Genomic DNA, 26,063 nt, shown 5'->3' on the forward strand with positions numbered 1-26,063 from the left:
GGTTCTTCTATGAAGCCGACCGCATCTCGATATCCGGAGGCCTTGTCCCGTCCTCAGCCAATCGAGTCCCCCACTGCCGGACATCTCAGTGCCAGGATGCGGCTTCACGCCGGTTCTCCGGATGGCGCTTCGGATTCAAAAGCCAGACGCCTTCCAAAGAATAGTCAGCCAAGGAGGCTGCCAAGGGATGGCCTCCTATCCGGGGTCAGAGTGGGCAGCAGTTGGGAGTCTATCCTTGTCTGGCTTCTGTCGATGCGTTGATGGCGATGGAACCGAAACAACGGTGAGGAAGTTGTCGTTTTACATGCATCATTTGACTTGTGAGCTAAATACTCTTCCCATACTTTAAGATTGACCAAAGTTAGTATCGGCCCAATACTGGCTGCAGCGATCTATCGAGTTTGGTCATGTCGTCGGCAGCAAGGTGCGCATGGTTTGTACTACAACGGATTGGCAACTCGGCTTTCACTCGATGGACCAAAGCGATTTAAAGCGAACAATAATTCCGTATTGATAATTCCGTATTGATTCCATCCCATGCTATACTTATTGCAGATATTGAAAGTGATCAAGGGCAATCTCATCCTCCTTCGTCCGATACCACTGACCATACCTCATACAAAGCCCTCCCAGCATTAACTGGAACTTCGTCCACGAGCCTGATCAAAACTCCCCGACACCAATTTGAGCCATTACCATAGCCCAGCATTGGCCCTTCGAGATCAAAAGCTCAGGATGAGTACCATTCTCGACGATCCAGCATGAAGAACATAGATGCAGTACGAACGTTGCATAGTAGAGAGACGGTGTGCTCAACGGTTCGAGGTCGAAAATGCTTGGTATAGGCAAACAGGACATAAAAGGAAAGGCTGTCAAACATGGCTTAAGGGCCACGATTTGCAGTCCCTCGGGTCAATTGCGATCTTCAGCATCTCAGTATTACTTTTGTATCGTTACGTATCAAGGGAGACGGTCGTCCACAACCAATTGCGGGATCCCCTGCCGGACAATTCCAGCTGGCTCGGCTTCCGGCCAGCCTTGGGCTGGTTGGCAATAACGGACCAGAGACGTGCAATGCCGAATCTGTGTCTAGTTCTCCAGGCCGCTGTTTGCGATGATTGTCTCCGAATAGTGTTGCCGTGAATTTCGAGACGAAGGCGCCGACCAGTCTCGGATCATGCAACATGTACCTTGGGAGTCATGTACAGTGTTGGCCTCTTGCGGCCAAGGGCTAACCTGTATTTCGGCAAATGTTGAAGCCGCATCAGTAATAGGACCATCACTGTGTATCATTTAAGTTGCATGCTCTATCTCCTTTGGATTCAGTTTTAGAACTACCGCCATGCTTTTCATCATGCAAGATCTTGCCTTGGCTTCTTGATTCTCAAAGACTCCCCGAACAACATTCGAGGTCGTATCGAGGAGCCCAAGGTAATACAAGCAATTACGCCTCCCTGACCTTTGATTGGACAACCCCGGACTCTTGGACGACAAGTTCCGAAACCTCCGGCCACAGCCAATCATGTCTCTCATAGCCGGGCCTCAATACACAGGAGATTCGAATATGTCGCCTGTCTATGATCTCACCAAGAGCCGGGAGACGCGACTTTGAACATTGCCATGGCATTATACTCGTTGACGAGACTTGGACCATCTGCCAAACAATGAGCCAGCATACACCACCCTCCAAAGATGCAGGCCTAGCACGATTCGCGGTACGTCGCAATTTCTCCGTCGTCTGCCGTGCGTGGTTCAGTGTTAACTGACTGACGCTATCGACACACATACAGTGCGCTCATTGCCGACAGAAGAAGATCAAGTGAGTCCGTATAGCTTCAAGCAAGCTATATGTCACTGACTGCCATGACGATCAACTGACTCCTCTAAACAAGATGCTCGCGTGAGTTTCCAAAATGCGCTGCATGTCGTCCATGGCCAGGCGACTGCGTCTACCACCGCTTGAGTCCCATATCACAATCTGCTCAGACCAACCCCGTGTATGTCACTCCAGGATACCCAGATTGTCAAAGTCGTCTCTAATTGCTTCTGTTAGGGATGCTTCAACCAGGCCACTATCAATCCTGCCCCGAAGCATCAACAACGTCGACCAACGCCTCTCTCGCGTCGAGAAAGCCTTGGACACCCTCTCCAGCGCGATCAATGCCTCCCTCAACTCTTCTGCCGCAAGTCGCGGAATCTCCGAAGCCCCCTCCAACTCAGCCACGTCAGATTCCGACGCGACAGCCTCTCTATCACGAATGGGCGAGACATTTGCTCCTGAGCTTACTCTGGATGACTCTCATTCATTCTCATACCTAGGTGAAGCGTCGCGACATTTGGACATCATCAAGAACAAGTCACCGCAGCGACAGCTCGCAGAGCACCAAGCGGCAGCCACCGCACTGCAAGACCTCTCCAAGTCTCTAACAACAGTCAGCATCCAGCCACCATGCACCAATCCCGTATCTTTCGAGTCTCTCAACGGCTACTACGTTCCCTCCCGAGCAGCCGGATACAACCTCATAAGCTGCACGTCGACTCATTCCACCCAAACCCAGTCATTCAAAAGCTAACGTCCAACCAGGCTTTCTTCAAAACGCCCAACTCGCCGACATCCTCTTCATCACACCCCCAGACGACCTCCTCCTCACCATCCTATTCGATCCCGCCTCCGTCCCCCAAAGAGCATGGATAGTCTACGTCGACTTCATCCTCCTCACTCTCCTCCAGCACGACCCCTCCCAAGCAGACACCGTCGAAAGCCTCAAGAAAAACACAGACATGGCCCTCAACGACTTCCGCATCTTCCTTGAACCGAGCGAGCTCAACATCCAGGCCCTCATGCTCCTCGGCTGCCACGGCGAACAGTACGCCTCGCCAAACCTCTCCTGGATGCTCGTCGGTCACGCCTGTCGCCAAGCGCAGGCTCTGGGACTGCATAAGGTGGGAAGAGGATCGTATACGCAGCAGCAGCGCCAACTAGCACTCTTCTGGTCCCTCTTCTCCGTCGACAAGTCGTGCTCTCTGGCCTTTGGAAGGCCGACGCTGCTTCCCACCGCAATCTATGAAAACGTTTCGCTGCCTGACTTTCAGTATCTTCTCGGCTACCATCCCCATCGAAACCAACCCGTTCCTACACAAAGCGGCTCTCACACATCAACCTTTGGCGCCCACTTCTTCATCCAAGGAATGCACTTCGCAAAACTAACCGGCGCAGTCCTCAACCTCCTCGCCAGCCCAGAAACAATGACAGACCACGAAATTCTCGCCACAAGACTCCAGTCCTGGGACTCAACCACAAACGAAGCAAGCACCTTAATTCAAACAACGCAAACACTCTGCTAATACCAGAAACAGCTCCTCCTCCGCATCCTCAACACCGAATCATCCAGCTCAACCCCCCACCAAATCCAAGAAATGACAATCGGCGTCCGCGCAATGCGCTTCCAGTACCTCCACATTCTCATCCTCCTCCTCCGCAAGGTCCCCAACAGCAGAGACCGCCGCGTCCAAGCCGCCCGAGACGCAATCATGCTTCTCCCCGATCTCGTCTCCAACTCGAGTCACGTATACAATGGCCTAGTCTGGTAAGCCCCGACTACCGCCTCTTACATACCCCTTTTCCTCTTTCCCTTTGACTTAGCGCGTATTCGTCTGATAATCTCGACTCCAAAAGGCAATTGTTATACTACCCCTTCACACCATTCTTCACACTATTCGGCCACATAATGGACCATCCCTCCTCACCAACCACACAACAAGACCTCGACCTGCTCACCACAACCGCAACATACTTCAACAGCATGAAGCACTTCGGCTCCCTCCCCGCAGTCTCATCCAAGCTGGAGAAAACAGCCCTCGTCTTTTGCAAACTGGCAAGCTTTGTCACGTCCGGTGAGCATACCAGCGAGGATGCTCAGGACCTGCAGTCCACGGCGACGGCAACAAGCTCAGAAGACTATGCCACAGCAGAATACAGCTCTGAGGAGCATATTCTCTCTGTTAATGCTTCATCCTGCGAGGATGGTTTCGGATCGTACACCGATGCCTTCATGGCTTACCTCCGAGATCAAGACGATAATGCACAGTCTGGTTTTGACAACGCCAGCATTGAGAACTTGTTGGGCTGCTTGGATTCAGAGGGTCCTTCACCACGCAAGCGTAAGCGATCATTCGAGAACACAATGGACTGGTTTTCTTGGGACACATACTACTGCAAAGACGAATGATAGAGCTCTATGATTTTGTCTACTCCTTGACCAGAACTATAGTAACCCGCCTTTCTGCTTTCCCTGTCCCGTTTGCGTGTCTAATAATTACAATCCTCAAACGCCTTTCACATGATTGCCCCTCGCCGATGAGGTGGACAGTACCTAGAAGAATCACAACTGCCGCCTGAAACATGAAAAAGCACCTCAATGCAATCCACTCTCGCCCGTCTCCGCCATGTACTTCTGGCAGCTCAGCATGATGTTGAGCTGCTCGCTCACTTCATCCAGCCGACCCAGCACGGTACGGTTGCCGTCGACGAAGCCCAAGATGGAGTACTGAATGCCCGTGTCGGCACAGAACTCCTTGACCAGGGTCTGCGCTCTGCGGAAGTTGTGTCGCGGCAGTCTCGGAAACAGGTGGTGAACAGCCTGGAACTGCAAGCCGCCGTGGATAAAGTCCAGCCAGGCAGGGCATTCCACGTCCATCGTGGTTCGCAGTTGTCGCTGAGCAAAGGATTCGTTCTCGCCCAGGTCGGACGTTGACATGCCCCAATGTGACAGGGTAATCTGGACATGCAAGGGCATGGTGATGATGTGAGACACCAGGACAAAGGCCACGCGGATGGTCCATGTTGGCAGCGAGCGCCAGAGCAGGCAGTATCCAAAGAGAATCCAGTAGCAGGTGCAGAACGCTATTTCCGTGGGACGAATCCACCAAGCCTTGGTAGATCCCAATGCGGATGATTTGCCGGACAAGAGATGCAGCCATGAGAGAAGGTAGAGGTTGAAGCGAGCAATGCCCATAATGGGGTAGTAGGTATACTTCTGATAGGGGACGAGGGCGTCGGCAACGGCATCCCAGACAAAAGTGAAGTCGTAGTAGCTGGATCGAAGCGATCCGAAGAAGGAAGGGCATGTAGCGAAGAGGGGGACATTCTGAATGTCAGGATCGTGCTCCTAGGTTGAAGAAGGATGGTCAGTGATTGGTCATCGTGGCAGGCATTGGCATCAACTCACTGGCATATTCGTAATGAGGTGGTGGACGTTGTGGCTGCTCTTCCACCAGCCAATGGACAGGCCGCAGCAGAAGTCGGCGATAAACATGCCGATGAGCGTGTCGACGACAAAGATCTGGGTAATGGCTCGATGACCGGCATCATGGGCTGTGAACATGATTTGATGCTATGAGCGGTTAGCATGAAGGAGCATTCTACTATCTTGAAGAGGAAAATTTACCCAAAACAGTCCAAGAAACACGGCCGAGGTCATGTACCACTTGTGATGCAAGGCGAAGAGGAAGCAGATAAACAAGGTCGAGTATCGAATCATCTCCTTGCCGTACTCGGAGTATCGGCAGTTGTAGAGCCCCTCATCGCGTATCTGCTGGTGCAAGGCCCTGTATCTTTCGATGATGCCCTGCTGCACCTCGGGGTCTACAGACGGATACTCCCGCGAGCTCTTCTCAGCCCCCTCCCTCACGAACCGGTTCGTATACTCGGCTCGACGTGTCATCGGTGATTCAGCTGATTCAGCATCGCCGATAGACGAGGCGGAAGATGAAGCGACGCGCTTGCGAAGACCCTGTTCCGAACCAGGACCAAGAAGAAGACTGGGAATGCCTGTCTCTGCCTTGTCGACGCTATCCAGCGCAGGACTACTGCACTGAGAAAGCGAAGTGGACGTGGTCGCCGAGCTCAGCTCCACAGACGAATCATTGTCTGTGTCTGAAGAGCTCTCGGGCTCTGACGAGTCCGGAATCTCCGGCTCATTGTGGAGGTTGTATTTGCGAAAGATGCCTCCCCTGATCGGAGGAGTCCTGTTGACCCAGGGTCCCATTGGCTTCCGGCCGATCCGGTAAGCCGCCATCGTTCGCAGCGTGGGAACGGAATGATAACTGCGGCACAACCAAGATAAAATGTTAGCAGACTATCATCGGTGTTTTGTCTCCATGTGAGGCTAAATCCAGCAGACGGGGGCCTCTGCAAAAGAGATCTCGATCCCGCATGGCCACCCGCGTCCCATCCCGCCCGCAATTGGTTGTTCTGGACGGCACGGCAATGCACATTTTAAGCTTAAAAGACGAGGGGCCGCCATCAATCACACTCTAAGGGTCTTGCTATCGATGCACTTTGTACACAGCTGTTGACAACGAGGACTCGCCATGCGGGCGCAAGGGGTGAAGCTGGGATGGAGAGGATGCAGAGGGCAGACCAAAGGAAAGAAAGAAGAGAAGGGAATATTTACGCTGAGATTTCGTCGGTCGCGTCCCGGCCAACCATGTGCTGAATCACCAGAGAGCCTCCAGGATGCTTGTCCAGCCATCCATTGAGGCGGAGCACATAGTCTTGGAAAATGACGATGGAGTCGCCGTTGGCAATCATGCCTTCGACAACCCGCGGAGAGAGGACCTGATCACGGTCCATGGCTGCGACGAGGAGGGCTCAAGCGAGCAATCTCGACAAGCACCAAGCGAGGAGTATCGGTTGCTGAGGAGAATGGATGATATCGTCGACGAGGAAGATGCGATTGTATTCGTCGAAGCTGTCGTCAATGCATGAGGGGAGGAACGATATGATAATGCTTGCGAAGAAGAAAGAGCAAGAGGGAAACAGAAGCAGACCAAGGGAGTGAATGGACAACCGGAAAGAGGAGGAGCGAGCTGGTGAATGAAGGGACAAAGGGCATGAACAAAGAAAAGGTATCAAGAGGCCACATCCATCCATTAGTACTTGCCCAGACCTCCTATTGACACGCTTCTACAGGTACACGCAGGAGGCAACTCAATCAAGCGGGAAGCGAAAAGACACCAGAAAGAACATTAGCCCTCGCCCGCCCTCGCAAACGGCGTCCGGACGCCCATGTTGGCCGTTTCATTTGCCCGGACGCGCGTTCGTTTAGGAATATGGGGCGTCGAACCGGTGCTTTGGCCACGAAGAAAGGAGGAAAGGAGAAGGAGAACAGGCTCGGGTGCTAAGTCCACACCAGGCCATGGAGGGCCTTTGACCAACGCCAAATTTCCAAGCGGACAATGGGGCTTGTGCTCGAAACTGCAGCAGTTTGGTATTGCGCTTGTCGTGGGGAAGATGGGAGGATGGGCTGCGTGCGCAGCTAAGCCTGGCAGGGACGTGGAGGCGCTCGAGGTTATTCCTACCACAATCCACCTCTTACCTACCTGATTCGGGAACTGGTTACGTAGTACTAGGCCACTGATATTCCGTCGATGCTTGCAAAAGAGGCGTCTCCATGCCTTGGAAGAAGAAATTGGGCAGTCTCAGCGCCTGGATGCATGCCTGCAAGCGTCATGCAGGTACCACGAGCAAACAATTGTGCCCCGAGTCGAGGCCCTCAGCTCCAGCTTGGCCCTCCAGAAGCGAGTGGAGCTGAATCTGGCCATACTACCTCTCGTTCCCCATCGATCTCGTCTAACCGCAGCGTGCACGTGTAAAAAAGAGCAGAGATCTGGCCGGATGGCGCCCATATGCCAGATGGCACTCACACTAGTCAACATCTAGAGAGGCTGCTGACAACAGGAGCATCGTTGCGCCCCGTGCTCACCACCGGGCTGTTGTATTCTAGAAGCCCGAGAGAGCATGTCAAGCGAGTCTCAGGAGGCCTCGTCCGGAGCGGTTTCAGAAGACTCCGTTCTCCAAGGATGATCATCCAAAGGGCCGCGAGTCCTTCAGCTATTCACCGCTGGAGCATCTAGAATAGGGGTACTATTGCCAGCCGGGATTGATCAACATGGGTCACTCTGCCACAAACTTGAATGAAAGAAAGAGCACAACATGACTGGTCGCGACTCAGCAGTTGTGTGGCTTAGATAAGTACGACGCCTCCGCGTATTAAACCCTGTCCGCACGGCGGTTATCTTAGCAACCCCATGTCTACGTAAATAGTCAGTTTAGAGGCACCGCTTGTGAGCGATTTTCATTGCTAGAATTGCAGATGAGCATCTAGAACCGCTTTATGACGATCACTAGTCTGCTAGAAGCAAAGCACAGGCGCTTTCGCTTGAGATGCTATTGATGCTGTTGGCTCTCTTTGAGTCTTTTCCAACTCGCAACCAAGATTCGAAGCCACTCGGGGTCCACAGGCTTAATCCGTGCCCTGGGGCGTAACCAAGCTTTCAGCCACGGCAATCTTAGACACCGCCAAAGCGCCAATAGGATTCAGACCGTTGTCCCTTTTCGATATAAAACCTCGGCTTCCCTCCTCGCCAGCAGAAGAGCATGGATCGCCCGCAAAGGCTGGGCATATTTGATCGAAACTTGCCTGCCACGATATCCTCTCTTCTTGCTGCGAAGCATGTGTAGAGTAGCCCTCACGTACAGTATGTAGGTTTTTATGGAGAGGAGCCGAACAGCAGGGGTTTGAATCCCTGTTTACGTATGATTCAACCAACAACAGCACGGTTCCTTTCCGCGGTTCGGTTATATCGTGGGCATTGAAACATGCCCCGAAAGATCATGCTGCTCGTCGTGCCTTGACCACGAATCTCTGATGTGCATCTCCTTGCACCCCTCGGACCCTGAAAATCGCTGTCCATCCCCATCTCCTTCTCCGGCGCGCCATGTCGGGCTCAACGAGCTTCTGGCCCAAGCAAATCATCCCGCCGACTCCTGAAAACTACAAGGAGTTGGCAAGAGATGGCGCGGAGAGGCTCGCCGCCGTCTCGCTGGCTCAGATCCCGGCGATCCCGGCCGGCGCCATCATCCACGACAACGGCTGCGGCCACGGCTCTGCCACGGCCGTCATCGTCGAGTCTGCGGCTCCTGAAGTCGCTGCAACGTACAGAATCACGGGAACGGACATTTCTGGCGGAGCTATCGAGGTCTACCGCTCCAGGGCAGAGACGCTGGGCTGGCCTGCCGAGGGGCTCGTCATGGACGCCGACTCCCTCTCATTTCCCGACGAGACCTTCACTCACTCCATTGCCAACGCCGTGATCTTCATCGGCCCCCGCAACAACGGCGTCGACGCCGTCAGGGAGATGTATCGCACGCTCAAGCCCGGGGGGACGCTCATTGTGAACTGCTTCGCCTATGTGGCCGTCCTGGATGCCATCCGCGAGGCGTCTCGCGCTACCCGCACAGGAGGCGAACTCCCGGTGTGGAACTCGTTTGAGCACTGGACAGATCCAGCCTTCATAGCCAGCATTGTGGAGGCCGGTGGGTTCGAAAAGGGGTCCATTAGCGTCCAGCAGCGCGAAATGTTTGTGAATATTGGCAACTTTGAACGCCACACCGAGCTAGTCTGGAGCATGAGGGGAATGCCTGCTGGCGGGTGGACTCAGGAGGACGAGGACAAGTGGGACGAGGCGCTGGCGATTGTCAGGCGCGAGATGCAAAAGACGAAAGGCTTCTTGACGCTCGAAGATGGCACTACCATCATTCGAAACGTCGTCAATGTGGCAACGGCAACCAAGTGAGGGTCGGGAGACCCTATGAGGCCAAGCGGAGCGTGCTAAGCCCAGGAGGCGAGATGGAGCCGTTAGAGATGAACTCCGTACATGTACATACTGTATTCCGACGTCACGATCTGCGTGTTAAGAGGTCAATTCACAGCGATCTCTGGTGTTGACGCGTATGTCTGACCACTGTGTTAGAAATGATTGAATTCAAGGGACTCTCATAGTTATTGGCACGCCAAAACAATGAGCCCGAGTGGATAATATTCTTGAGCACTGACGGGTGCATTGGAAACTTGGCATCTAGAGTAGGCGTGTTGCAAGAATACAAAGCGCCCAATGGATGATAATAACACGGGGAAGATCCAGAACAGAAACGAGGATAAAGCGAATGTGGCTAAAACATGACGATATTGAAGTGGCTAAGCCTTGCAATGTTGTCAGCGTCAAGCCAAACCTCCGCGAGCCCGTTCAGCTTACAGTAAGAGTAATTGTGTGGAGTTACTACTCCCAAGTCCACCACGTTTCTACAGGAAGTTCGACAACCTGGTTGAAGCCATCAAACGATGTCTTGGGCGAGCATCCAGCCGACTCAGGGGAAGAAATTGCACGAAAGGAGCTGATGCAAGATACGTTTACCGATCAAATCGTCCGTGTTCTACGGAATAGAGACGCGCCAAGCACCTCACTGGGCGGGTCCTGACAGATGAGCTGGTTGGAAGTTCTGCGCGCTCTCTTCCACTCAACGGCAAAGACGGAGAATACTGAAGCATACGATGAGCAGTGGCGTGCCCACATTGTATCAGCGCTGCAACAGAACCACATTCATTGGATCTTAGGAGCTCCTTGTAGACATCTCACGCCCTGGGTCGCCTATCGGCTGAAATTCAACGAGCAAGGCCCAAGCCCAACCATGTCAAACATTCATGGGCTTGAGGGATCATATATCGATTTCGGGTACAATTTTAGCGCCCTCCAAAGCGACGTCCGATCTGTCATCAGACACGGATTCCGGATGCTGCTCGAGCATAGGAACCGTTGGGGTGAGGAAAAGCCGGGACTTCTCAACCATTACAAGAAGGCACTTGAACTACTAGAAGAGCTCCAAGACACGTCCCAGGTGAAGCTCCTGTTCATGCTATCCATGACGGTTGGTGTGACGCGGAACCTGTTGATATATAATGAATCCAGAAGTAGTGCCCGAGGCGAAGCAGTCGGGTTTGCCATTGACAGCAACTCCAGGAGGCCCAGGCGACGCCCAGCACGCTTGGCTCTTCTTGTGTTTACGCATGCTTTGGTTCCTCAAGCCGAAAGAATTTTCCTGGGACAAAGCCAGAACGAGACAAGACCTAGAGGCTCAGCAGAATACCATGTACAGCGTCCGTCTCGTGCGTCGAGCAACATGTCAGTCTCTTCCTATTCTGCAGGCGGGGGGAGGTTCTGCTAACCACTTGCAGTCCAATATAAGATCAAGGACAGTATTCTTACCGGCCTGAAATGGCCTGCCGATCATGATACATTACCTTTGCGAGAAAGCCGTCATATCCACCCGAGATGGAGGAACGGCTTGAACGCCTGCAAAGCCTGATGGCGGAGCCGACAAGATTCCTTGGCGAGATCTTCGGGAGCTATGATCTAATTTGGATTGAGCAGTGCGAAAAGATCATTAAACGAAGACGCTGATGGTGATGCCTCGGACATTAAGACAGACTTATGGGAGATGGAGTCTCAGAACAAGAAGTTGATCAACGTATAGCTATCTTCGATTCATGTGACCAATGGAGAAGCCCTCAGGTACTACCGTAGCAATAGAACTTTGGGTAGGAAACATAACAGATTAGCAGCTGGCCATCGAATACCGTAATCATTACATTCCACAACAGACAAATCACTCATAGTACCCTCATCAAGCAGTCGCCATCTCGCGCATCACCTCTTTGGCTCCTGCTGTTGCGCCGCCCCCTTTTCGCCCCCATCAGGCACAGCCGCCGACCTTCGCAACCGAAACTCATCGTACAAGACGAAAAACACCCACGCAGTCACCAGTATGCCAAGCAGCACGTACTCCCTCACATACGTGTGCGTGTGGATAATGACATTTTTCTTCGCCAACTGGAAGCCCAGCCCCGTATTGATCATGCCCATGATGATGGCACCCCGTCCGATCCAGCGGTGGACGTAGGCAAACTTGCTTTTACCGCCAGTTCTCTTAAAGTGTCTGTGCTGCAGGACGCCCAGAGCTGGCTGAAAGAGGATGATTGTGCACACGGTGAGAAGGCCTATGACGACGTGGGCGCGGACGGGGTCATGGATGTACCCCAGAAACTGAGCGACTCTGATGCCGAGCGCCATGCCGCCAATCATCATGACGAAGGCGAGGAGCTGGATCGGGGCGTGCATGGCCATGACCTTGTTCTGGAGGTAGGTGTTCCGCAGATAGGGGATCTGGTGGATGGGGAGGTGGATGGAAATTGCGCCGAGGGGATAGAGGACGATGAAGACGATGGACATGATGCAGGCGTGAGCGTTTCGCTCGCGGTTCCAGACTTTGAAGGAGTCGTGCCGGGGCTCAATGGTGTGGACATCTCTGCTTTCGACCTGATTTTCCATCTCTTGTGCCAGGACCAGGTTTGATGCTACGAATGTCAGTGTATGATTCCATATGTTGCTGAACCGTAAAAGTTTACTCACCAAGCGTCAGGAGAAGCACCAACAGCGCAGCACGGGGACTTGGCATCATGATGATTTGTTTCACTTTGGACAGATAGAGGTGCAACCTTTCTTGATTGTTGAGCACTATTTCACTTGCACGCGATGAAGCCAACCTCTTATATCAGATCACGACAAATAGTCCTTCAACCTCTTACAACTCCCCACGCCATCCAATCCGTTCCCGATTAGTCCGTAGGTGAGCTGCCATAAGACCGGCCCTCGTGGCGTCGACCCGTCGCTGGCTCTCCCGGCATCACAACCCCCCGATGGCACAGAAATAGAAACCGCTTCGGGGAGACTATTCAGCCGTATGTTCTTGAATGACGCTTACAGGACCACGATAAGAGTCTTCGTCTGTCTGCTTCGATCCTCGAGACGTCACACGCCACTCAGGTCAAGCCTTGGGCACACCGTCAATTACCTTTGTTTTTAGTGTCGTCTTCATCCGTTTCAAGCCTTTTTCTCAGCTCTGTGTTGATGGAAACTTGGTTTTGTCAATGTGCGGCTGGTGATGACCGAGCTGTATCGGGCTGGATGTCCCGCCGACGGTCGGGAGAAGAGGCTCGCGATGTTTGGCCGGTTTACTCAGATTCTAAATCTTGAATGTTTCCCTTGGTGTTGAACCTGTTGCATAGCCATATGCAGACTCCGACCGGCTCTTCCCATCTCATGCCACAAGCCCTTTTGTTCTTGAGAGTTGATGTCAGATGCTACCGAATGGCCCATCAATGACATGACACGGGGGCCGGCAAACTGGACCTTGCAGTGTCACTGTCTCTGACGAGTCTCATTAATTTGTCTATACATGTGCGGCACGGATGCTGAGAATATCACAGACTGAGAAGCACCGCGATTCGACGTCCGGTGTATCCGGCGGGAAAGGCAGCGTAAATGTTGCAACTGCGCATCCATGAAGTCGACGAGAAAGATGTCCATTAACATTCAGAATGAGGTGATCTCCTCCTCCTCTGCTGTAATTGCCATGATCGAGTAGTCTAGTGGTACATCTACATGGCGTTTGCTTGTTCCTGCATCAGCTGTCTCATGAGGAGGAATATCTGGAGAGGTGACTCGTCCGATGCCATCGCAACTAGCCTTCTGTAGAAAACATCACCAAGTCCATGAACTTGCATTTCACTGAAACGGCGAGTCTTTGTATTGTGACCTCAGTGTCTACCGTCAATGTGTACGTCGGCTCGATATCCAAGTAAAACAGACATGTCGGAGGTTTGAATGCCCTCATCAACGCAATATCCATATTCCGTTAGACTGCATCACTCGCCCTTTGAACTACCTCCTCATCCTGCAATCTAATCACCCTCTTAATCTCCGGCGACACTCCCAACCACAAGAGGTCCGGACGACTATAATGTCCCGTGCAATCGGCAAACATCTTATTCACCATCAGCTCATCCATATCCAAGCGGGCGTAAACAATGCCCTCTTCCGTCTCGCTGATAGGCGCCGTCATACTCCGGCCATCTGGACCAAAGACGGTCGAATGGCCTCCGCCGGGTCTGCACATCAGAGCTCCTCCGGCCGATCCCAAGGCTTTGACGCCGTCTTCCGAAATGATTGCCGTGCAGTGCAGGACAAAGGCTCCGGCTTCGATGGCATATGTACGCGAAAGCGTCTTGCATCCTTGACAGAAAAGATTTCAGCAATCCATTGCCAGAATGGAAGAAAAGGGGGTATACCTTCTGCGGTCATCGACCACGGGATCGATTCCCCAACTTGGGAGTGCAAAGGTGGCCATGCCGCAATATGAATCTCTTCCTTTTGCGAGATGGTGTTATACTTGAGCAGTGGCTGAATATGCTCCCAACAAGACAGTGATCCAACACGACCAAATGGGAGCTCTGCCACGCTCCGCAGGCAATGTCCAGAAGCATCGCCAAACACGGTGCGTTCCATATGCGTCGGCTTCATCTTTCGTCTATGAACCTTGATCGCTCCATCGGGCCCAATGAGAACATTGGAAATGAAGAGCGAGTTATTATCATTCTCTGAAAATCCGAGAGACACAGCAATTCCATGTTCCCGTGCGCAGGCTTGAATCCTTTCCATCTCTGGAGAGACCATGCGGAGGGAGTTTTTCATGTAAGTGACATTCAGATCGATATCGACCGGACGAGCCCTGCAGCCGCAATAACTGTTTCAGCTCACCAGACTGTCATGTTGCGTATGTATAGTCAACGAGGAACTGACCATATCCAACAAGGATAACCCGGGATCCAGGTCTCGGGAAATGCAATCAGCTGAGCATCGTTGGATGCTGCCGAGGCTATGAGCTTGCACGTCTTGTCGACGGTTGCTGGGAGGTTGAGCCAGACAGGCTCGGCCTGAGTCACAGCGACGGAGACTGTACGGTCAGGCATGACGACAACGTTCGCCTTGTGAGGGTATAGAGAGCAAGGTATGAACAGACGAAGTAGTTCGAGCTCTGTAGAGCTTGCCAGTAGCTGGCGAAAGCAGCTATCCGTCCCGATGCAACATGTGGGCAGGTGCCATTTTGAGTGAATGCATTCCCATTCAGCATCTATGATAAGACTCCAATGAAATGGTTACACGAGGTCGCCACGATACAACGCAGCCAAACCCCTCACTTCATGCATTCTCATGCACAGACCTGACCTCAATAGAACATGCCGAGAGGAGGTGTTTCTTCCAAATAATTACTCTCCTCCAAAGCCAGCCAGAATCCGTCAACTGCCGGATTCATTCAAATGCAGCAGGTGATGCAATGTGGCACCGGGTAACGGTAACAAGCGGTTTGTATACGGAGGACAGGCCAGTTCGGATGGCAGGATGCATGCCGTCGACTGCATCCTGTACGAATCCGCATGCCCGGCTTTAGTCTTACTCCATGATGCCCTCACTTGAGCACCGGCCTAACCTACAATATTGCCATTGTTCGCTGCCGTCAACAGCACATGACAACATATCCCTATTTCTAGGAATAGTTGCATTTGAGCATCAGACTTACTTGAAACACGCAACCTCATTCCGAGCCATCAGCGATTTGTACTTCCTCGCAGAACATGGCATCCCGTAACCATCGCGGCTTCGGGCTGTCCAAAACCACAAGGGCACCCACCAAAACGCCATCATCACCACAATTCCAGCCCAACGACCCCCCCAAAAGTGACCCTGCACGCGCCCGCTTTTTCGTTACACGCATTGCATCTGCGGCGACATGATGTGGACGCACAGCAACAGCGCACAGAAACAAATTGGGGGCTCCGCCGACTCACACGCGCGTATGCATGCAGCCTGTGATGGCACAGGCATGTGTCTGTCTGTCTTTTCTGCCAAACTGACGACGGACGGGCGGGTCACTGGCGAGGGCTGGTTGCCTCTCGACTCTCACCGCCAGAAAGAAGCACTCAGTTGTCGCTGCTGATTCTGCCCAAGCTCGTCCATCTGGTCCATCTTGAGGCATCCTCGATTCTGTTGCTCTGTCTTTGTCTTTCTTCTTCCTTTCAGTGTGCGTGGGCTCCCCGCCTACCCGCTTGCTGGGAAAATTTCCCTGCACGTGCCTGAACCCTTTTCGCTGTCTTCTTCTCATCTTGTTCTCTCTGTTCGTGTTCTTCTGTCTGCCTTGGGAAAGCCGCTTGAATCGTATCTTGTAATGCCTCGTAACTAGACACACATCTTGATAGCGACATGACACTCTGGGTTGGAGGCTCATCTCTGGTGAAGCATGAGGTACAGTACTAGCGTCCTCAAGTATCAAGCGAGACAACAAAGCCTCAGAGAAGCAACATGGAATGATCGATGCCAGCCATTGTCTTTCTTGTCTGATTGCCGGCCCCGTCGCCCCGAATCGGGCGTCTGGTCCAGCGGTGAAGCAGAGCAGAGCAGAGAAGAGGCGTCCATGCGGCCCGATGCTGCCACTGAACGCGCCGACTCGGTTATAATGCGTGCATGATCTCTGCGTTAGCCCGTCCAGCGCATCTGGCTGCGACCGGGGTCCCTGGCTCCTGAGGGGTTCGCGGTTGTTTGCTGCTGTTGCGAGCGACTTCTGGTGCGACTGGGGGCAGATTGGTAGAGTAGATCGCTAGAAGAGCCCGCTGTCGCACAGCAGAAGCGGTTTCTGCTTCCCTGTCGTTCGGATTGAAGAGGGAGGGAACGGGCAGCGGAGGTGGTGATGGCTTGTACGTCTTGTAGGTGGTACTGCTGTGCTCGAAGGTATTTTGCCTCTGTCTGTTCAAGTTGGACGATGAAGGATTAGAAAGGAATCTCGTCGGCTTCTGTTTCAGGTCGTCGGACGTGGAAATTGGAGGAAGCAGAGGCAATGGTGAATTGATGGTTGGGAGCTCAGCTCTTTTCTTTGCTTTTCTCTGCCGCTCCGCCTCTCTTTGGCTGTCTCGCATGGAGCCGGTTTTGTTTGAGCGTCAACTGGTCTGAGCCAATTGAGCCATTTCAGGCGAGACAGGCACCAGGCATGTACAGGGACTGTAGCCCAGCGGACGTGCATGCGGACTGTCAGTAAGACTTGGAAGCTTGTTGAAATGTAGGTATCTCTCAGACGCCCCGAAGATGATGAATTGGATGGATGTGTAGAGATCAAATTATTCACTTGGGTAGTTGGCTTGCAAGGCGTGGAAGCAAGGTCTCAGCAGGATCCATGGATCGCATGTAGCAACTGGATGCAATCAAGTCGCTCTGCGCAGCGCCGTCGACGCGCAGATACCTGGCGCTGCCTGCGCGGTACCTGGCGAGCACGGGCGGATGACGGCAGCCTTATCGCGGACAGAGCCTGGACCTGGGCAGCTTCCCCGCATATGTGCACTGGGAAGCTCCTGCGTTGGCGCCAAGCAGCGACTTGCCCCGGGATCCGCTAGCAATTACTCGTACTAGCACACAAGTGGCGACAAGCCACTGACCATTGATTCTGTTTTTGTTCCGCCACTCGAGTTCTTCAGGTTCTTCACAAGGAGAGGAATCACGACTTGACAGCGTCTGCGTCTTGATTTCACACGATCATCGACTGGAGGCAAGAGAAATACATACAGAAGAGGACTCCATCTGAGCGGTTCCGAGAGACGACCGACACCCGCCTCGACTCGACGCAGCTGCCATGCGCACATGACAGCTGGCCACCGACAGTCCAAACCGCCAGCCTCGACTCATCACGGCTTCAACGACTTTGCGCCTCTCCAAAACTACCGTCTCTACAGTCATCAAGTCATCATCACACGACAGGCACCGGGGAAAAAAAAGCACCAACAAAGAAAAACAAATCAAAACAAACCACAGCACCACCGCACCAAACAAAGCGCATCCCGGTTCCCCACCGCCTCCTCCTAGGGGTCTTCTCTCGCCGTCCTTGTCTCCCCCCCCCTCCTCTCCGAATCCGTCTTCGCGCATCTCGTCACGCTCCGGCAAGGGGGGAGCTTGGATCCCTGCACGGCTGACTGGCCTCTGCCGTGCGTGTCACTAATTTTTCTTTTTTTCTTTATTTTCTCACGTCTGCAAATCTTCCTCTGTGACATCTTACCTGTTACTTTCCGTACCTGAACGCTGCCGTCACGCTGGGCGAAGTGGAAAATAGGAGCGCGTGCCAAGCTGAAGGCTTTCTAGCGCAGGGCGGACCTCGTGCTGTCGGTGGCTGGCCCGCTCTTCCACCATTTCTTGTCTCTCGCTCGAGACATTGATTGCTTGTGGGCGACTCGGCCTTTGGCGCTGTCTCGACTAGCCCAGACTTGGCCTCACACCCCGGCTGCGAAAACTCGGCTCGACGCCCTGCCAGACGGCAGCTGCCGGGCGCATGCGTACAAGACCAGGCCCAGGTGCAGCGACTCGGCGACTTGGTTTGGACGTGACGCTGCAGAGGCGCGGCATCTGGCCAGATCGTGGCATCCTTTGCCGCTTCACCGAGATTCTCTGCCAGATTCTCACCTCGCCTTCCTCGCGGCCATCAGGGGCGGCGCTCAGCTCCTCTCAGGCCACCTGAGCTTTCTGTGACCGATCGTCGCTGGATCGCTCCGCCCGGTCGGAATTTTCGAGCTAAGCAGCCAAAACTTCGGCGCTATGGATCCAAGACGGTCGCCAGCTCTCTACAACCACAACCACAACCACAACCAGAATCCTCACAATCACAACCAGAATCACGGCCAGAACCACCGCCATCACGGCCACCGAGGACAGCACTTCCCCCTACCGCCAACCTCGACCACCGCGACGACTGCCGCGCACGCAGTTCCCGTCTCGGCGCCGTCGCCAGCCTCACATCGCATCCCCAGCCCGGCCTATGCCCACCAGCGCCGCATCTCGGACGCGCCCTACCGCTCCTCCCACGTCCGCGACTATCCCGAGCCCAGCCATAGCCATAGCCATTCGCGTGCCCAGAGCGCCTCGTCCCTGCCCACCGCTCGCGAGCTGAGTCGCAACATGCCGCCGCCCACGTCGCCTCCCCAGCAACTGGGGCCGCAGCAGCAGCCTCAACAACAGCAGCATCACCAGCAGCCTCCTCATCCCTCGCAGCCTCACCCCGTCATGGCATACGGTCCACCGCCGCCTCGGCCGCCTCCCGTCGCCGTTGGCCCGCCCAGCGCCTTTCCCTCCGGTCGCGAGCTGCCCGCTTTGAACTCCATCGGCCGCGCTGGCTCGGCGTCTGGCGGCAGCTCCATGTCCATCTCGTCCATGCTTGGAGGCCCGCCTCCCGCATCGCGAGACGCCCAGCCCCCGTCCGCGCCGCCCCAACATTACGCATCGCACTCGGCCCCGACCTCCGCATCGACCTCGGGTCCCGGCTTTGCTGCCGCCATCCAAGCCTCGCCCCGAATGCACTCTGCATCCTCCGAATACCCCCCGTTCCGACGGCCTCAGACCCCCGAACTTCAGCGACCGTACGATCCTCGAGCTGCCGCTGCACCGTCCCCTCGAGGCCCCTACGCCACGACCCCCGACATCCAGCGATACGGCACGCCGCAACAGCAGGGGCAGCAGCCGCCCTATCACGCGCGACACCCTTCGAGCTCGAACGATCCATCCCGAGATCCGGCAAGGATGTCCGCAGCTCCACCGCCTCAGGCTCAGAACCCTTCTCAGTCAAGGCCCTACGGTGGCATGGCACCTCGGCCGATGGAAGTTGGAAGGGTACCTGGTCCCGATGACGGTTACGGTCGCCGGGAGGAAATTTCGCGATCAGCAGCGGGTCTCGATTACGGCGAACGGACGGGCTTGAGGCCTTATCCCTACGACGATCGCTACAGGGCCGAAAGAGAGAGGCAAAACGCAATCGGGCTGGAGCAGCAACAGCAGCAGCAGCAGCAGCAGCAGCGCGAACGAGAAGGGCGCGAGCGGGCTTATTCCGGAGGCGACCCGAGCCGACATCCTCTGGCGCCCCATGACCAGCCACATCGCGAACCCCCGGCCCACCCATCTGCCCCCTACGGCGCCGCCCCCCCTGCCGAGCTCCTCGACCGCCGCGACCCTCGAGACCCGCGCTGGGGACGACCTGAACCAGAGGCCAACTACAGGGCCGCGCCGATGGACCATCAACGACCGCACCCAGACTACCCCCCTAATTCTGGACCTTTTGCGCCTCACGGCTCCTCGGCCTATCCTACTGCGCCTCCAGAGAGATTCCCGCCATCCTCTCACGCCGCATATTCCCAGAGTTCCTCAGGCGTCGCCGGCCCGCCCCAACCTCACGAGTCTCCCGAGCGAGCTCGAATGGAGCTCCATCACGCGCAGCAACAGCAGCAACAGCAGCAGCAGCAGCAGCACCAGCCGCCACCTCATTCTCAGCAGCAGCCCAGATCACGACCTCTTGATGACGTGCCTCCGCCTCTTTCATCCGCGCCCTTTCCCGGCGGCGGTGGCCATCCGTTTGACTCGGCGCGAAACAGAAGTATCGACGATCAATCCGGACCTGGCCTTCACCAGCGCAATCTGCTTGCCATTCAAGAAATCAACCGCAAAGGACGGGTTTCTCCGCTCCCGCAGGCCGTTCAAGGAGCGCAGCCTCAGCAGCCGGGGCCCGCCGCGGAGCCAGGCATTAAGAGCGAGTTTGGCCGCATGTTTGCGGGCATTGGCAGCGGCGTGGGAGGCGTCGGCGGCCTGTCGAGCCCCGTCACCTCCGCCCCCATGGTGCAGTACATTAACGCAGCGCTGGCCAAACGCGACGAGACTGATAATCCGGCCCCGGAGGCCGGGCCAGAAGGGGCGCCCAAGGCTCAACGGGGCAGAAGGCGAAAGCTGAATACGGAGGAGAGCCGCGACGACGACAGCTCCGGCAGAATCACACCGGTTGGGCGTGGCGCAAAGCGGGTGAGGGGACACGCGCACCACCATCATCAGTAAGTTTTGGCGGATATGTGTACTGTTCGAGGCGGATGAGTGTAACGAGGATATGAATCGAGGCCAGCTAACATTTCCCAGCCACCACCACCACCATCACCATCACGCTCCCGAGGGCACTGCTTCTCCGACCGTTGCGGTCACCACGCTCAAGAACTTCAAGGGTGCGACACCCATGGCATCACCGACAGAAAAGATGCCGAACGCTGCGCACCATCACCACCATCACCATCATACGCCGCGAGCCGCTCCGCCGGCGCAGGCCCCGAAAACTGCCCAGAGCCCTCCGACGGCGATACCGCCCAAGCCGCGGACCATTGTATCCTCCAAGGCGGTTCTGGAGCAGGTTGCTGGCCATCCCCGTCACCACCTGGGCGACTTTATCTACGAACCATGGCTGAAGCCTGGAAGGCTGCTCCCGAGCACGCCCACGCACCGGGGCTTCGCATCGAACCCGAAGCCGCTGCCGTATGAGCTCATCAAGGGCAAGGAAAACTGCACGCTGACCGTCAAAGTGTCGCGCGTCCACCTGTCGCCGATTGCTCGGGAGGAAATCACCGCCAGGGCGTTTCTCTGGGGCACGGATGTCTACACGGACGACTCCGACGTGGTGGCGGCCTGCATTCACGGGGGCTGGATCAGGGGAGAATGGACCGAGGATGTCGACACGTCTCTGCTGGACTTGGATCAAGGCTCCAATGGGGAAACGAAGCGTCGCAAGGCTAAGAGCCTGGATAGCGACATGGTGAATGCCACGTCTGAAGGACTCATTACAAGACCTCCTCCCACAGGGCCGATGCCCACCCCGGCCGACCGCGACCTGCACGTCACCGTTTTGATACTGCCACGACTCGTCAAGTACGCCTCCTCCACGCGGTACGGCATTACCAGTCGCGAATTCGGCGGCGAATACGGATCACGACACTCCATCCACGACGGCCTCAGCTACATGGTTAAGAGCATTCGCTGGGTGCAGAATGGTGCCCAGCCTCAGGCCAGACTGCGCGGAAAGGGCAGGCGGGAGCGGATGAGGGAGCAGGCGGCCAACTATGTTCTCATAGCAGGATTGGGCAAGGATGCGGTCGCGGAGAGCAAGCCCAGCCTGGGGAGCGAGATTTCCGGCAACTGGGCCAAGAGGAAGAACCCTGATGAAGCGCCCGAGGCGAAGCGTCGCCACAGCGAAGGAAACAAGGAGAACCAGCCTGACGAGAAGATGAGCGACGCTCCAGCGGAAGGGCATGAACACGAGCACCAGGAGAAGGACGTGGAGATGCGGGATATGGCGGGCGAAGAGAAGGCGGTAGCGGCTGAGGAAAAGTAGCTGCTCGGTTTGTGAATGATTCGGTTTCTCATTTCTCTGTCTATCTTGATGAGGACCATGTCGAAGATTTCGTGCTACTTGGGATGGAAAGGAAAATTCTCTTTGGAGTAGGGGAAACTGTGTCCGGGGGAGGGGGGCGGAAAGTAAAATAGCGAAGGGAAAAATCTTCTTGTTTGTTCTACTTTTATGGAGTGTAGTGGGATCTACTCTATATATCCGGGTGTCCTTGGTCTTTCTACGGTTATTGCTTGTTTCTTTCTTGTGTTGATTTATTACGTCTTTGTACTTTTCCTCAAGGATAGGAAGGGATACCCTCTCTACTCATGATGATTATGATGTAGGATTAGCTAGTCGTAGTAGTAATACAAATCATTCAAAGATTCTATTCGTTTATTGTACATTGTTGTCGTCTTCCTACGACGCTGGTATCGTCCCCATCCATCCATCCATCCATCCATACACCAATCCCTCATCCTCGCCATCTCATCTCTTCTACCCCAAACCTTCTTCTCCCCTCCATTCATCATCATTGAATCCCCTCATACCTCGCAAAATCAGAAATCCGTCACCCTCCCATTATAGCTCCAATCCCCATCCCCACCCCACCTCAAAGGCTCATTCTTGGGCCCTCCAACCTCTCCCGTCTTGGGATTGACATCGCCCTCGAACTCGGGCTTTGCGCCTCTGAAAAGACCCTGATTCAGCGTCGTTCCATCGCCCTTGTCCTTTGCAGCACTTGTCGCACTTGTGTTTGCGGGCGATGATGTGTGGCGGAGGGACTCGGTGGACGGCGGGGAGGACTGCTGAGTTTCCTGAAAGGCGGACGATACGGCGGCTGCGCGCTGGAGGCGTTCGAATTCGGCTTGTTGGGCGGGGGGGAGAATGTTGTTGATGAGGAGCGGGCGGTGGTGCGGATGATGGTTGAGGAGAGACGGGGGAGGGAGAGAGGGCGGAGAGGCGGCATTTTTTGTGGTTGTTGTTGTTGCTTGGTGGTGTTGCCGTAAAGGGTTTGTTTGTTGTTCCTGGTTTGAGATGTTGGATTGGAGTTGTTGAGTGGAGGTTGTTGATCGAGGTTGAGGGTTGAAGCTTGGTGGCGATGACGATGGTGATGAAATTATGCGGGAGAGATGAGAGATAGCCGAGGTTTAGGCTGTCCTGGTGGTGGGGTGTCTTTTGCTGGATAGAGGGGTGGCTCTACAGCTTTATAAGTCGGGATGTCGAGGTAGAGACGGGACTCGATTCAACAACAGCAAACAACGAACTGTATAGGAAAAAGTTGCTCTTTATCCATGTCTATCCGTGCTCACTCAGGCCTCAACCACTCAAACGTATCCAGCAAATCAAAGCTAAAAAACGAATTCAAATCCTGCCCCCAATCCTCCACACTCCAATGCCCGCCCCCTTCGAGCAAATTCGTCTGCACCGGCATCTCGAGCGCCTGCTCCAGCACCCTCCTCACCACCCTCTTGACCCTGTAACAAATATCATAATTCGGCGACCCAGGGCCAACCCAGTCCAGAAACGCCGCCAGCATGCCCAGCTTCTCCACAACAAGCGCCTTTGTCGCCGCGGGACTCAGCGCCTCGTGCGTGGCCGTCCCGCGGAGCAGCTCCATGCACAGGACCCCTCCCGCGGGCGCGGCGAAGCTGGCCGTCGTCCATTCGACGCAGTCCTCGACCGTCTTGAGGCGGTTCTGGTGCGTCCAGAAGAGGTGCGCGAGGGTCACCATCTCGAGGCTGATGGCGAAGAGGCGGGAGGGGGCTCCGTTGTCGCTGGCCTCGTCTTGCTTGCTGAGGAGGCGCTCGATGAAGAAGAGGTTCTGGAGGTGCTCGAGCCAGACGAGGAGCCGTGCGTAGAGGTCGCGGCCGGAGACGTCGGGGTTGCTGACGTCTTCGGGCTGGTAGAGGATGCAGGGCGGGAAGCTGGCGACGATCTGCATCTCTCGTCTCTTCAAATTGCTGGTCACTGATCAGCACATATCTTTCTTGAGGGCTTTGGAAACCCATGGCGTGATATACTCACAGAAGCGCCGACTTTCCCCCGTAATCCATGCTCTGCAGCGCAATCTCGAGAATCTCGTCCCTCACGTACGCCAGCATGGCCCTCGCGCGCAACGTCGTCGTCACGTAGATCCTGCCGTCCGTGCTCCATCCGCTCTCGTCCACGCGGCAGGCCCTGTAGTCGGCCGGCAGGGTGCCCGAGAGGAGCATGTCGTCGCTCAAGTCCAGCGGCAGCGGCGTCGACGAGAATCTCCGGCTGAGGAACGCCGGCCGCCCCGTGAAGGTGGCGGTGACCTTGTCGTGGGTGAAGACGGCGGCGAACAGCTGGCGCTTGACTTGGGCGGTGATGGAGCAGTCGAAGGGGTCTGCGCTGGGGGAGGCGTGGAGGCCGAGGTAGGTTGTCATGGCCATGAGGTCGCCGTGTGTTCGCCAGTATTGCATGCCTATGAAACATGTGAGAAGTTGAGATCATATAGTATGGGAGTCGATGGTAACAGCCTGCTTTACCTGCATCGCCGGAAATGTTGGACTCGAGCAAGCTGTGCCCAAGCACGAGAAACGCCAACAACATGTTGCTGCTGGCCGCGTCACGACACAGCTCGATACACTTCCACGCAGCCGTCTTATACTGACGAACAAGCTGACTCGGGTGATTGTTATGCAGCACCGCGCAGTCGCTGCATATAGCCGACCGCTCAGGCAGTCTCCTCGCACCGCCGGCCCAGAAGATGAACAGCAGGCCGAGAGACTCCCACCGCAGATTCGGCCCCGAGAACTCGTCAAACCACGCCTGGACATCCGTGTGAGACTCTCCCAGAGACACAGCGCCGTTGCGACACAGCTTGACCGACATCCGCCGCAGCCGTTCCTCGTCCCGCGTCTCACCATCCAGCGTCGTCCCAAACGCGCTCCAAAGGGAATCATTCAGCCACTGTCCCGAGAGACAGTTCCAACCGCCGTAGAAGCTGGAGTATAACCTCGCCAGGAGCTTGGACGAAGCCCTGTCGGGGATCTGCCGCAGCACGCTCAGCGCAACCTCGCCCATGAGCGGAAACACCTCGACGCACTTCGGCGGCAGCATGGCTTCCGCCTCCGACTCACGCTTATCCGCCACAGGGAGACTCTTCTGCGCCTCCTCGTAGAAGGCAGAGAAGCTCGTTGCGCCGAGATAGCCGACGTTGCACTCGGGGCCATGCGCCTGCGGCGGCTGCGGTCTACTTCTGCTCCTACTCACGGGGACCGACGCTGGTCTTGATGATGGACTCGCATGGCCGCCGCCGTGATGGTTTGGGTGGCCTGGCTGGGCGAGGTAGACGCACTTGTCTGCGATTCCGCCGCGGCGACAGCGCGAGCATATCGGGGTGCGGTGGTCGCAGGCGACTTTTCGGCGGCGGCAGGGCTCGCAGGCTTGGGGGCGGCCGTTTTTGCGCTTGGGGGCGTTGGCGAGGGGCGTTGATGCGTCCATTGAGGATCACGGAGTTGTGAGTTGATACACAGGTATGATGAGATGAGATGAGGTTGTGTATTGACTCTCATTAACCGGACTCATCTCATACAGCTGGGAATGGCATCATCGGCCTCATGTTCGGGAATTAGTCATCCAAGAGGATTGCTCCGTACACGGACTTTGCTGACTTGGATTCAATCATTTTCCTCACCACAATTGTCACTGGAAGACAAAAGCGCGTTGCGGAAATAGACCTTCACTTTCAGATACCCTCGAGTCTCTTGAAGCCGAATCGAGTTGATGTTTGAGCAAGGCTAATTCATTCGAGCTGGTTCAACTCCATCTACCCCCAACTGCCTCTTTTCGACCCCAACTGCTCAAACTCACCTACATACAACGCAAAGACTTTGAGAGCATGCGAGTCAAGGCAAGCAAAAAACGATGATGAGCACTGTCTGAAAGGTCGCATCTGAAAGACAGACCGAGGTTCCAGGTTCTGTAGCATCACCTTTAGCCCGACTTGTGACCCCGTTCAAGCCAATCTCTCCTTGTACATGAACAAAGGCTCAAATACCGCTCAACCGCCTCAATACACGAACCAACAGCATCAGACAAATGCGACTCCCCAAACAACTCCGTAAACAGCCGCAAAACA

General features: G+C 55.2%; 9 protein-coding genes across 9 annotated transcripts; 5 read left to right on the forward strand and 4 right to left on the reverse strand.

The window, feature by feature from the left end:
- Positions 1-1,477: 1,477 nt before the first annotated feature.
- Positions 1,478-4,229, forward strand: CCMA1212_006461 (uncharacterized protein; the record flags this gene model as incomplete). Its single annotated transcript, XM_073703682.1, has 7 exons — positions 1,478-1,715; positions 1,791-1,819; positions 1,893-1,997; positions 2,054-2,533; positions 2,559-3,281; positions 3,393-3,587; positions 3,677-4,229. The coding sequence occupies exons 1-7, from the start codon at positions 1,578-1,580 to the stop codon at positions 4,227-4,229; spliced, it is 2,223 nt and encodes a 740-aa protein (XP_073557691.1). The 5' UTR covers positions 1,478-1,577.
- A 186-nt stretch (positions 4,230-4,415) lies between these two features.
- Positions 4,416-6,634, reverse strand: CCMA1212_006462 (uncharacterized protein; the record flags this gene model as incomplete). Its single annotated transcript, XM_073703683.1, has 4 exons — positions 4,416-5,168; positions 5,229-5,393; positions 5,448-6,105; positions 6,456-6,634. The coding sequence occupies 4 exons, from the start codon at positions 6,632-6,634 to the stop codon at positions 4,416-4,418; spliced, it is 1,755 nt and encodes a 584-aa protein (XP_073557692.1).
- Positions 6,518-6,769, forward strand: CCMA1212_006463 (uncharacterized protein; the record flags this gene model as incomplete). Its single annotated transcript, XM_073703684.1, has 1 exon — positions 6,518-6,769. The coding sequence occupies one exon, from the start codon at positions 6,518-6,520 to the stop codon at positions 6,767-6,769; it is 252 nt and encodes an 83-aa protein (XP_073557693.1).
- A 2,012-nt stretch (positions 6,770-8,781) lies between these two features.
- On the forward strand, positions 8,782-9,639 carry CCMA1212_006464 (uncharacterized protein; the record flags this gene model as incomplete). The annotated part of the gene is made up of 1 exon (XM_073703685.1): positions 8,782-9,639. One exon carries the CDS (start codon positions 8,782-8,784, stop codon positions 9,637-9,639), a length of 858 nt encoding a protein of 285 aa, XP_073557694.1.
- Positions 9,640-11,547: 1,908 nt separating this feature from the next.
- Positions 11,548-12,358, reverse strand: CCMA1212_006465 (uncharacterized protein; the record flags this gene model as incomplete). The annotated part of the gene is made up of 2 exons (XM_073703686.1): positions 11,548-12,254; positions 12,310-12,358. The coding sequence occupies 2 exons, from the start codon at positions 12,356-12,358 to the stop codon at positions 11,548-11,550; spliced, it is 756 nt and encodes a 251-aa protein (XP_073557695.1).
- Positions 12,359-13,594: 1,236 nt separating this feature from the next.
- CCMA1212_006466 (Arylacetonitrilase) lies at positions 13,595-14,708 on the reverse strand (the record flags this gene model as incomplete). Its single annotated transcript, XM_073703687.1, has 3 exons — positions 13,595-13,971; positions 14,028-14,467; positions 14,539-14,708. The coding sequence occupies 3 exons, from the start codon at positions 14,706-14,708 to the stop codon at positions 13,595-13,597; spliced, it is 987 nt and encodes a 328-aa protein (XP_073557696.1).
- Positions 13,767-13,976, forward strand: CCMA1212_006467 (uncharacterized protein; the record flags this gene model as incomplete). The annotated part of the gene is made up of 1 exon (XM_073703688.1): positions 13,767-13,976. The coding sequence occupies one exon, from the start codon at positions 13,767-13,769 to the stop codon at positions 13,974-13,976; it is 210 nt and encodes a 69-aa protein (XP_073557697.1).
- Positions 14,709-18,366: 3,658 nt separating the features above from the next.
- Positions 18,367-21,961, forward strand: CCMA1212_006468 (uncharacterized protein; the record flags this gene model as incomplete). The annotated part of the gene is made up of 2 exons (XM_073703689.1): positions 18,367-20,639; positions 20,722-21,961. 2 exons carry the CDS (start codon positions 18,367-18,369, stop codon positions 21,959-21,961), a joined length of 3,513 nt encoding a protein of 1,170 aa, XP_073557688.1.
- Positions 21,962-22,515: 554 nt separating this feature from the next.
- On the reverse strand, positions 22,516-25,426 carry CCMA1212_006469 (Succinate dehydrogenase assembly factor 4; the record flags this gene model as incomplete). Its single annotated transcript, XM_073703690.1, has 4 exons — positions 22,516-22,983; positions 23,433-23,919; positions 23,984-24,404; positions 24,469-25,426. The coding sequence occupies 4 exons, from the start codon at positions 25,424-25,426 to the stop codon at positions 22,516-22,518; spliced, it is 2,334 nt and encodes a 777-aa protein (XP_073557689.1).
- Between the last annotated feature and the right edge of the window lie 637 nt (positions 25,427-26,063).

This window comes from Trichoderma ghanense (genome assembly GCF_004382785.1).
Source record: "Trichoderma ghanense strain CCMA-1212 chromosome Unknown scaffold_7, whole genome shotgun sequence".
NCBI classification, from domain to species: Eukaryota; Fungi; Ascomycota; class Sordariomycetes; order Hypocreales; family Hypocreaceae; genus Trichoderma; species Trichoderma ghanense.